Raw genomic sequence first — 12,140 nt, 5'->3', positions numbered from 1 at the left:
AAAATGTTCAATGCTTTGACTGATTAATCTGAAATTGTACACAAAATTAGACATCATGATGATGATATTCATATGTCTTATTAACATGCCTTGCATAGCGCCACCAATTGGCAAGAGAAGGAATGTGTTTTTTCCATGTCTGTTGGATATCACAATCAGATGCATCAGATTAATCAGATTAGGTGTATATGACATCCAAACACCCAATATGCCTGTCTGGCATAGCGCCAACAGCTGTCCAATGTCAGAATAGTTTTTGGAATTTATTTACAAAATTTTAATTAATCAGCATCAAAATGTTCTTTGCTTAAAACTAATAGTCTGAAATTTCTCAGGTTAATATACATCATGATTATGATGACACCCAAAGGGCCTGCCTTGCATTGCGCCCCCACCTGGCCAAGCAAGTATATGTGCCAGAAAATTAAATACAAAAACAAATAGCACACGCATCAAATATGTACATTAGGGCTGGGACAACGTTATTGACGTGTCGATGGCGTCGGACGCCAAAAAATATCGTTGAAAAATAAAATATCTTGCCACGATTCATTAAGCATAATGTGTGCCTAAATATTTTGAATTTTACACCTTCAGTGTTTCCCATACGTTGACTAATCTGTGGCTGGGGGCCACGAAATCATTGAGCTGTGCTTTTCACACTGCCCCTCCTCTGCATGTGCATTTAACAAAATATTCACGATTGTTGAAGGATTATTGTTGCCACATAGAAGCATTGTATAGAACACGGTGGGCTAACTTGCTATTAAATCCGCTTAGCATCGTGGCCATGCTGCTAAGGTCTCATCACAACATAGTAGCCTACATTGAGGAGACCAAACTAAGTTAAGTTATGCAATCAAGCAGTATCTCAAAGCTAACGTTAGGATACTGTTCGGATGTCAAGTTTAGCATGCTTACTTACATCTGCTTGTCAATTTCGTTTCTCATTTAGGGCTCATTTTATTGACTCTGAATGTTTGCAAAATCCCAATGTAATTGGAAAAGTGTTTTCCAAGACTCAAAAGTGCTTGTCCCAAGGAGAAGTAGGCTATGAACCGTTATTTGAACTAACTACGTTATGAATTGCATCCACACATTAATTGCAGGGATTCCTTCACGAACGTCGTCTTAAAGTGACAGGCACTCAATTAGACCTATAAACTACTGAACTGAACTGAATGCTACCTCTGACTAAGAATGCATTGCTTTGCACTTGTATAGTCTTTTATATAAACATATATTCCAACCGGAGGTGCTCGGGCCCGCCATTGCCCGTATATTTACAAATTGAGTCCATTATCGCCTGGGAGGTTGGATGTCTGGAGTCTAAAAGCTTGAAAAGCTTGACTCAGGAGTCAAAATAACCTAGAAACCTGGTTGGATGACCTTGAAAACGACAATCATCAAACCAATATGTAGATATAATGAATAGCTGCCCCGTGTGAAGACTGCCCTGGAATGTGATGTGTACCATTTGAAAGATAATTTCATTTCTGTAAAATGTCTAGATACACTTGCAATTTTAGTCCTTCTCCCCACCATACGAGATTAACAGAGCGGAAATACTAATGGCTGCTCGTGTTCCAACTGGGATGACTCAATCTCTACAAATGTGAACAAACTGACTGAAGCCCAGGGGGAGTTAGTGAGCGAGCCTCTGTCCATGCGTGACATGCCTGTGTTGAATCGGCCCTACTGGGGGACTAAATGAACATAATGAGGAAATGGGTCTCCCTACTATAATGCATCTCCATTAGGTAGCAACGTCTGCTCTTATTTGAAAATATCAGGCATTTCCATCCCAACCATTTACAATGTTAAAAAAAAAAAAAGCCTTAGATGATTTCCCCCCCCTTAAATCGAATGTACTGCAATTAGTTTCTAGTTTGAACCAACAGCAAAAAGCTATCCACTGATTGATTTCGAGGGCATTTAAATGCTGATTCAATTCCGACTGAACTGAAATGCCACAGCTCTTCCTTTGGCTCTTCTTGATGCTCGGTGCGGGTGTGAGTGGTGTGGTGCGCTCGGCTGGCAGGGCGTCTGGCACCACACTGATCCATGTCCATCATTAGTCTGCCTGGTGTGGCCCTGACGGCAGCAGACAGATACAAGGCAACGGCTGCGTGTGGGTGGGTGTGTGGGTGTGTGTGTGAACGCTGGCAGAGACAGAAATGCACACGTGTGTCGTGTGTGTTGCGTGTGTTTCCCATTCCCCTTTACAAGGAGACTTTGTGCACATCCCAGGTGCTGAACAAAAGGTCAAGTTTTTGTGAACAAAGTTCACACACTCCTTGGTATTCTTTTTTGAGTTTACTTTCTCATTTGTCTTTCTAATCCCACCCATACAACACCTAAGTAGGCAGCTTCTAGAGGCCACTATGTTAATGACCAACAACTGTGTCTGACTAGGGGTGACCTACCAGCCCACAAATGCTGGCACAGTGGACGGCAGGAAAGGCTCTCCCCAGTCGTGGTGAGAATAAGGAGGACCTGATTAATCCATTCAGCACCCCAAATCCAGCTCCCACTTTAGCAGAGACTCTGAGCAGCGCTAATCAGCCCAATTACAGCTCAAGCTGCGACTCACCACATGCTGATTATGGAGACACTCTGAAGCGCAAGAAACATGCTCAACACCCTTCAGCAGCGCCGCAATACCTTCCGTACGGCATACTACTAAGACGGATGCTCACAGTGAGGCGGATGGCGTTGCACCACTAAAGTTCACACGCCAACTCTGTGCACCACCGTTTGGTCATAGTTAAGTCGTTCTGTTGATTCATTACATGAACTCGGTTTTCTAAAAAAGTATAATTATATTTAAAGTAAAGTATAATTATATAACAAAGACTCCTCCCAATCCACGGGAGCAAGTTCACCCCATATGTTACCGTTCTACTGCGACATAATTAACTTCGAGATGTACCCAGCGAGGACCCCAATAAGCTTCACAAAGACAGTGGTACGGGTTCAACAATAGTTCGACAATAGTCTGGCCAGGGATCTACTGTTGTTAGAATGGGAAAGAGAAAATGTAGCCCAAAGTGGTCGTAAAACGTGCACATACAGTGAGGCGGATGGTGTTACACCACTAAAGTTCACACGCCAACTCCGTGCTCCGCCGGTTGTGGTCATAGTTAAGTCGTTATGTTGATTCATCACATGAACTCGATTTTCTAAAAAAGTATAATTACATTTATATAACCCATCTGAAATAACCCAGCAAGAGTTCATCCTTTTGACCCCTATTTGATTCTTGAGACGTGACTCAAAAACGGGCTTTTGCCTGTACACAGGAAAGCGCCAACTGCAGCAACATATAAACCCATGGACAGCATTGTCTGCCCCATCTCATCTGGACACATTGAGGAGATGGAGGTAGGAACTCTTGAGAAGTGTTGAGAGGATATAGCCTACTGTAGGAGGGGACTGCGACGGGCGACAATGAGACAGGGAAAAAGAAGAGGAGAGCAAGAGACACAAGGAAAAAAGGAAATGGAGAGAACAAGAGTTAAAAGACTATGGAGAGCAAAAGAGAAAGTGATGAAAGAAAGAAAAAAGATGAAGGAAATAGCTGTCTGCTGTAGATTTAAGAGCCTAGAAATCAATCATGTCCCACAAGGACATTGTTGAACACCCCCTGCACCCCCACCTCAGCCTTGGCACTGTCCACGACAAATTTCTGTCAATTACTCTAAAAGCTTCGGCCTTTAGTGCGCCACGCATACCTTCCTCCCTTGCCACGTCTAACCAGCGTGCCAGAATGAGGAAGGTGTTTACAGGTAAACAATGCCTGGACATGATTGCATTTCCTCTGCAATCCCTTCATGTTTCACATCCTTGGTGTCCTCAGCGCACAGACAACCTCATCAGAGAGAGGACATGACAGAAGTGAGGTCATCAGTGGCCGGTGGAGTGACTTCTCTCCGGCTCCCAAACATCTGCCCCCGCTCTACATATTCACACATACTGCTTCCAAAAACAGTTCCCCTGACGTGGCCTTTGTCATTAAAGCCCCACGTTGCCATAGTGATGGGAGACAGCCTCTGTTCGGGTTCATAAAGCGATGACACCCTCTATTCCGGTGTCGCCATGGCTAACCGTGTGATTAAAGGTCAGGCCGCCCGATTCGTGAGGGGGGTGTGCAGCCGGCTGACGCTGTGATTAGTTTACCCGCCCAATGGGTTCCCTCGGTCCGCAATTAGACTGTGCTGCAACCAGATAGCTGGCCTGAAACTGCACTAAAATCATATTCCTTTCACTCAGCCAATTTTGCTGAGGGCGTCTGGGAAATGACGGCAGCTTGTGCAGTTCAACTCCAACTCTGGCTGTGTGAACTGATCCCGGGGAGAAGGTGTCACGGAGCAGACAGGAAGTCAGGTATAACAACAAAGGGCGTTGGCAGGTGTTCCTAATCAGAATCTCTCTGCTGTCCAGAACATTCTACAGGGGGTCACTATGACCGTGCATGCTTTGTTCCAGAGCCTTATAATAGAGCAAGGCTCTCCTTTATACGGCTCTGGGGCTCTCTGTAGGGGTCTGCTTTGTTCCAACTTCATCTTAGGGTCTGGATTCCAGAACTCCTCATTTTCACAAACCTTTCAACCGCCCAGAGTTAAATGGCAAGAAATGTCCCTGATTTCCATGACATTTCCACCTGTCACCTTCCTTTCTTAGGCTAAAAGAAAATGATAATTTGGCAGAAATAAATGTCTTTATTTAAAACTAATGATTTCAATGTGCTGCAATTTGACACTTTTGAATGTACCCACTGACTTTCACAGCCAGTACATGTAGTTCTGGACAAAGCCCAATACATGTAGATTTGGCATGACGTTTGTTCATTCACAATTTTTCTTTCAGCGGACACTTTTATTCAAAACAACCTACAAGTGTCACATAAGACATAGTCATGTTCTAAATATAGTAAAGATGCTGTTTAATACACTGCTAGATAGTCATTCAGTACATTTTAAAATCATGGTCTGAGTCTTGGTTAAAGATTAAAATGATCATAGGTTGCTTTCATTTGTAATAAATTCAGTCATAAACAAGGCAGACTGTACTCTCGCTCTCTCGCCTTGTTTTCTATTCTTCCAAATAGGATGAGGACTCACATATAATCTATAAGATACATCACACTGACCAATAGGATGAGTGGGGCATTTATCAAGACTGACCAGGACTGACCAGCATTTATCAAGACCATTACTACCAATAATAACAGCTGTTTGTTTAATAACCCGCCAAGTCTGCGGTACATAAACATCACCAGGATGCAACAATCAAATGCACAGGAGGGATTTTTGGTGAAGACTAAAAAATACAGTTTTTAAATGGCTCAGCTTGCTCAGAAGTCTGCATACAAAGACATGCTGATGATGTCGTTCTTCACAAACACATAACCTTGAACGATTCAAGAAGAAGAAAGCAACCTCTTGTCGAAAGCAACTTCCAGGAGATCAGCACGAGTTCTGTGTGTGTGTGTGTGTGTTCATGTGTTTGAGGTTGAGGGGTGAGAGACAGATGTGTGAGTCACACGTTCATTTTCTCCGTGTTTGAGATGAACTCTCTCTAACAAAGACTCCTCCCAACCCACGGGAGCAAGTTCACCCCATATGCTACCGCTCCACTGCGACATAATTAACTTCGAGATGTACCCAGCGTGGACGCCGGTGAGCTTCACAAAGACAGGGGTACGGGTTCAACATGGCCCAGACAATAGTCTGGCCAGGGGTCTGGTGTCGTTAGAATGGGAGAGAAAATGTAGCCCAAAGTGGTCATAAAACGTGCACATAACGCTCTATCCAACAGGTGGAACAATGTACAAAATCAATGTACTCGTTTGATAACAATGAGACATGTGGTTTTAGTGTGCCGTTACTGTCAAAGCCTTACTGTATAAGCTTTGTGCATAATCTCTAGATATTATAATACTCCAGATGCCTTTTCTGCTCATAGCACAGACAGACAGACAGACAGACAGACACTTTATTCAGTCTCAGTAGCATACAGATATCACACACAACATTCACTAACAGCAGAAAATTATACTAAATAATGATTACCTTAATACTAGGCTGTGGGATGGAGGGAGAATGAGAACAACAACAACAACAACAACAACAACAAACAAGGCAAATAAAAGGGACTGGCTGGTGATCAGGAGGAAATATGGTGTCTTATGGGGGCGGGGATAGAAGAGGCAGCAACAAACGGTACAGTGAAGAGACAGACGAGAGGAAAGAGGGGTAGGGGTACTTACAAATGAACATTTGAAATATCTACTGTATGTGTAACACCATTCTCACGCCTGAACCCACTAATCATTCAAGGGCCCTTTTTAAGCTATTTCAAATGACTGGAGTTGTTTAAAGACAGGAAAAGCGTTGGCTTGCCTTTTCAGCAGCCTCAGACAACTCCTTCATACGGATATATGCTTCAGCTGAAGACCAGCTAACGGATCAGGATGAGTGCGCTTATGCTCTTGATGATTGTTTCGCTTACCTTTGCTGGAGTAACGTTGGGGTGGCAGGTCAAAAGGCACTGGGAACCCCGAGGAACCTTCATCAGCTGGGAACACGTTCTTCTGCACGCGGAACGTGCTCAAGTTCTGCAAACACAAAAAAGGAGCATAGGCATCAGAGGCTTTGCTATGGAGAGACATGCCATGAGATAACATCTGGATTTATTCTGGCTAATTCCTCATGTCTGCATTTGAACATCAAAGGGAGAAGACTAGAGAGGAGGAAGAAAGGGTTAGGAGAAAGCCTAATTATTAACACTAACAAGACACACTGCCACGGATCAAATAGAAAACAAATACAAGCCCTCAAACTAATCTCTCCTCTGCCAAATTTGTTGCAGCCTGTCTTTTACCCCAGACAATAATTCTGCTTCATCACTCCGAACTCAAAAGATAAATTACAGCCGCAATGAAACCAAACAGCACGAGCGCAATGTGACACATAAATGTCTTAAATGTCTGACAGCAGGGTGCTTCCAGTCATTCCTCACTAAGTGGTCGGAAACGTTTTCTTGCACATAGCATGAGTAGCCACGGGCAGCGTTCAACCAGCACGGCTTCAAAACACCAATCAGCTGAGCATTCAGAGTGAGAGCACAGACACACACACACACACACACACACACACACACACAGAGTACCCAAGCCTATAATGTGTTTGAGACATGGCTATGTGGCTGGTGTGTGTTAGAGAGGGAGTGCAGGACCCCTGGATGCCTTTAAGCTGAAATAGATTTGGCATCAGCGAGGGGGGACTAAACCCATTATACAAGTCAACAGCAGCCCAGAACAAACACTGAGGTGAGATCCACTAGTCAACACAGGGCCTTCAATGTATATTGCCTCTATAAGATGAACAAAGCGCACTGGTCGAAAAAAGATGGTTTGTGTTGTGTTGTGGGGTGTGTGTGTGTGTGTGTGTGTAAATAAATAATAAAAGACAGGAATTGAGTGAGAGACACAAAGGTGAGATCTGCTAGTCAGCACAGGGCTTTAATGTATATGACCCCTATATGACGAACAGAGACCCTGGTCAAAAAAGGTGTTTAGTGTGTGTGTGTGTGAGATTGTATGTTTGGGTTTAGAACGGGTATTGTGAAAGAGTGGAACATAACAAGGAGAATCAGAGTGACAGAGAGAGAAAGGGGAGGGAGAGGTAGAAATACAGAAAGAGAGTGTGTGTGTGTGTGTGTGTGTGTGTGTGTGTGTGTGTGTGTGTGTGTGTGTGTGTGTGTGTGTGTGTGTGTTTGTGTGTGTGTGCAAAATATCTGGTAAATGTGCTCTTTAATAACATGGCCATGTTGAAGGCAGCCACTTCTGATTGCGTACTCAGCCAGCTGAAGAGGGCCATCATCTCATTTTGGGCCTTTTTAACCTACTCTGGGTGAATGTGAGCTTGATTATTAAGTGCATACTCTATTCGGAGCTCTTTTACCAAAATGAATTAAATAACATGCAAAGTTTAACACATGCAACTTATAAAAGATTAACTCCTTTACACATGTAAGTCTTTATTGTAAATAACAGTCATTGGTCAGAATACCAGTAGTCATTTATATTCCTTGTGGTTAGTGGCACTGGTGGTGTGTGCTAACTGTACCGTTTCTCACCCAGACATTGGATGTTAGGTCTCTGATAGACTCATGCTTTCAGCCGCTGGAAGGACAGGTCAAATGCGGACAGTGGCTCTTAACAGACAGTTCTCCACAGCACCATAGCAAAGATAAGTCACCACTTATTCTGCCCTTGAAGCCTTTTCAGATGAATGTGCATCACTCTCGTGGCAATTCTGAGAGTAGTTTTATTATGAGCAATCCCACAAGACACTACTGCCGTGCAGGGTATTTAATGCAGCCACAAGACGTTCTTTACATTTATTCATTTCATCTGTGTGTGGAGGCATCAGGAGAACCTGTTGCCATGACTACGAGATTCAACCCAGACCGGTGACGGCCAAAAAGCGCACATGTTTTTGCTGTCTGTAGGCCAGGCCCAATTTGAGAACTGTTGCTGAACCCTTCATCCTCATAATGATCTGTGTTGTCTGGTATTGCGGCCGCGACGACGCGACGCGACGCCGCACGCGACGCGACGCGACGGGACCACGCGTGGGACGCACGCTCCATTCAGGGGTGGACTGCGACGCTTTATCAGGCTCCATTCCACGTGTGTGGCTAATCCAGACTCTGCAATCTCTTTTCCAGACACACCGGCTGCACCAGTCTAAGAGTGCCAACGGCCCCACGCCTTTGCCGCACACAATCGCTGCACCAGTCTGCTGCCAACGCCCCACGCCTGCCCACACACCGCTGCACCAGTCTAAGAGTGCCAACGGCCCCACGCTTCTGCCACACCGCTGCACCAGTCTAGCGCGTTAACGCCCCACGCCTGCCCATACACCGCTGCACCAGTCTAAGAGTGCCAACGGGCCCCTAGCCTGCCCACACACCGCTGCACCAGCTCCAAGAGTGCCAACGGCCCCACGCCTTTAACCAGTTCAAGAGTGCCAACGGCCCCACGCCTGCCCACACACCGCTGCACCAGTCTAAGAGTGCCAACGGCCCCACGCCTGCCCACACACCGCTGCACCAGTCTAAGAGTGCCAACGGCCCCACGCCTGCCCACACACCGCTGCACCAGTCTAAGAGTGCCAACGGCCCCACGCCTGCCCACACACCGCTGCACCAGTCTAAGAGTGCCAACGGCCCCACGCCTGCCCACACACCGCTGCACCAGTCTAAGAGTGCCAACGCCCCACGCCTGCCCACACACCGCTGCACCAGTCTAAGAGTGCCAACGGCCCCACGCCTGCCCACACACCGCTGCACCAGTCTAAGAGTGCCAACGCCCCACGCCTGCCCACACACCGCTGCACCAGTTCAAGAGTGCCAACGGCCCCACGCCTGCCCACACACCGCTGCACCAGTCTAAGAGTGCCAACGCCCCACGCCTGCCCACACACCGCTGCACCAGTCTAAGAGTGCCAACGGCCCCACGCCTGCCCACACACCGCTGCACCAGTCTAAGAGTGCCAACGGCCCCACGCCTGCCCACACACCGCTGCACCAGTCTAAGAGTGCCAACGGCCCCACGCCTGCCCACACACCGCTGCACCAGTCTAAGAGTGCCAACGCCCCACGCCTGCCCACACACCGCTGCACCAGTTCAAGAGTGCCAACGGCCCCACGCCTGCCCACACACCGCTGCACCAGTCTAAGAGTGCCAACGGCCCCACGCCTGCCCACACACCGCTGCGTAATTCAGTCTAAGAGTGCCAACGCCCCACGCCTGCCCACACACCCGCTGCACCAGTCTAAGCGCGCTAACGGCCCCACGCCTGCCCACACACCGCTGCACCAGTCTAAGAGTGCCAACGGCCCCACGCCTGCCCACAATACCGCTGCACCAGTCTAAGAGTGCCAACGCCCCACCTGCCCACACACCGCTGCACCAGTCTAAGAGTGCCAACGGCCCCTAGCCTGCCCACACACCGCTGCACCAGTCTAAGAGTGCCAACGGCCCCACGCCTGCCATGGCCTCCACTGACAGTCTCCTGGCATCACAGCCAAGACGCCACTACTTGGTACCTGACACACGACTGTGGCATGGCACTGAAACGCGTGTGAAGGTCACTCCGTTCCTCTCGGAGTGCCGCTGACATAGAGGAACGCAGAGTTGCTATTCGTGCCAGTTCAGCAACAAGGCAGGGACATGAGGTTCTGTTGAGGTGGGAGAACAGCCTGACCAGGAAATGAGACGGATTTCAGTTCTGAGGTGCATGGACCTGGCACACACACACACTGCATGCACGCACACGCACACACACACACGCGCGCACACACGCACACTTCTCTCACTCTCTATTAATCATGCCGACCTTCAATATCAAACTCATTACATTTTGACAAATTTCTCAAGCAGTGTTTCCGCCGGTACTGCAATCAAAATGCTACCCCTCCAGATTTCTGCCCCCTTACCACCCCCCCACACACACGTTCTGCTTCCTGACATGTAATGTTATTTTTGATTGTGGGGGTAAATCAACTGTACAACTGTTCAGATGTTATGATCACCATGACAAAGACATCACGACAAGTAAGAGCTGCTTTAAAGAACCAGATGAAAGCTGTTCCAGAGAGGTGCTCAGCGTCAGAGCGAAGAGTACATCAGGCTAAATTAGACATGGCTGTCTGACTGGGTGATGTCCTTCTAAAACAGGACACTAATTACACCTCTGATCAGCACGGGTCTTAATGTCACCTTCTACTGCCGCTCACAGAGAGGGAAGGAAGGAAGGAAAAGACATCATGGCAAGAGATGGCCAAATGCACGCACTGAGACATCATGACAAGAGATGGCCAAATGCACGCACTGAGACATCATGACAAGAGATGGCCAAATGCACGCACTGAGTCCACAACTGTCATCCATTTTCTGTCCAAAGCACTCAGGCACTCACACTATACATGCGATCAACCGGTCCCTTCACACATGCAGTGCCAGACATTTCATCAACAGTTTGTAGCAGGAGGAAAAAGGGAGGAGATGAGCTCTGACTGGCGGTGGAACTTCTGTGAGGGACAACGACAACGAGAGAGAGAGCGCGAGAGAGAGAGAGAGAGAGAGACTATGGCCGGCTAACACAATATCCTATTTCACTCTTGTTTTTCATTTTTTCCTCCACCAGGGTGAGAACTGAACCAGGCTGTTGCTTAGCAACTTTTGAAGTAATTCTAAGGCTTACCCTGACAACAAGGACAAATTACCCTTTGAGTAGGTGAGCAGAACACAAAAGCATACCCCTTCACACACATGCACACACACTCTTACAGACACCCATATGAAGGAATAAGTGGAGTAAAGCTGCCGCACACACACACACACACACACACACACACACACACACACACACACACACACACACACACAGGAAGGGGAAAGACAAGTAAAACATTCCCGTGTCTCACACACACACAGATAAAACCCAAGTTTTAAGTGGAAGCCAGCTGACAGGCTGTCACCAAATGACATGACACTGCACAGTCCACAGACTCAACTGCCTCTCTGATCACAGGGGTGTGTGTGTGTGTGTGTGTGTGTGGGTGGGTGGGTGGGGGGGACTTACGAAGGCGGAGGGCAGGAAGAGCACTCCTAGCTCATAGGAGCGCACCATCACCTGCGTGTTGTTCTTCTCCAGGCCGCCCCAGGCTGCTTTGGACAGGTTGGAACTGAGGAGGAGGAGGAGGAGAGGCACAGGGTCAGAAAAACACCAACATACACACGTTACAGTTCAGTTCAAGTGTGAAGGACCAATACATGGCTGCATGAATGAAAAGATGAATGGATGAATAAATAAATGAATGGATGGATGGATGAATGAAATGATGAATGAATGGATGAATGAAAGAATGGATGGATGAATGAATGAATGAATGAATGAAAGGATGGATGAATGAATGAAAGGATGAATGGATGAAAATATGAATGAATGGATGAATGAACAAATGAATAAATGAAAGGATGGATGGATGGATGAATGAAAGGATGAACGAATGAATAAAAGGATGGATGAACAAATGAATAAAAGGATGGATGAATAAATTAATGA

At 46.9% G+C, this 12,140-nt stretch overlaps 1 protein-coding gene across 2 annotated transcripts in view; it reads right to left on the bottom strand.

The window, feature by feature from the left end:
* Positions 1-12,140, bottom strand: part of tdp1 (tyrosyl-DNA phosphodiesterase 1) — a 46,969-nt gene that overhangs the window by 5,740 nt on the left and 29,089 nt on the right. For both annotated transcript variants that reach the window (XM_048228658.1, XM_048228657.1), the window contains exons 14-15: positions 11,658-11,760; positions 6,514-6,619 (exon numbers count right to left, since the gene is read on the bottom strand). In XM_048228658.1, coding sequence (XP_048084615.1) covers positions 6,514-6,619; positions 11,658-11,760 — 209 coding nt within the window. The remainder of the gene's footprint in view (positions 1-6,513; positions 6,620-11,657; positions 11,761-12,140) is intronic.

Source organism: Alosa alosa, chromosome 19 (assembly GCF_017589495.1).
Source record: "Alosa alosa isolate M-15738 ecotype Scorff River chromosome 19, AALO_Geno_1.1, whole genome shotgun sequence".
NCBI classification, from domain to species: Eukaryota; Metazoa; Chordata; class Actinopteri; order Clupeiformes; family Clupeidae; genus Alosa; species Alosa alosa.
The sequence above is the reverse complement of the archived record's forward strand: the minus strand, read 5'-3'. Positions and strand labels throughout refer to the sequence as shown.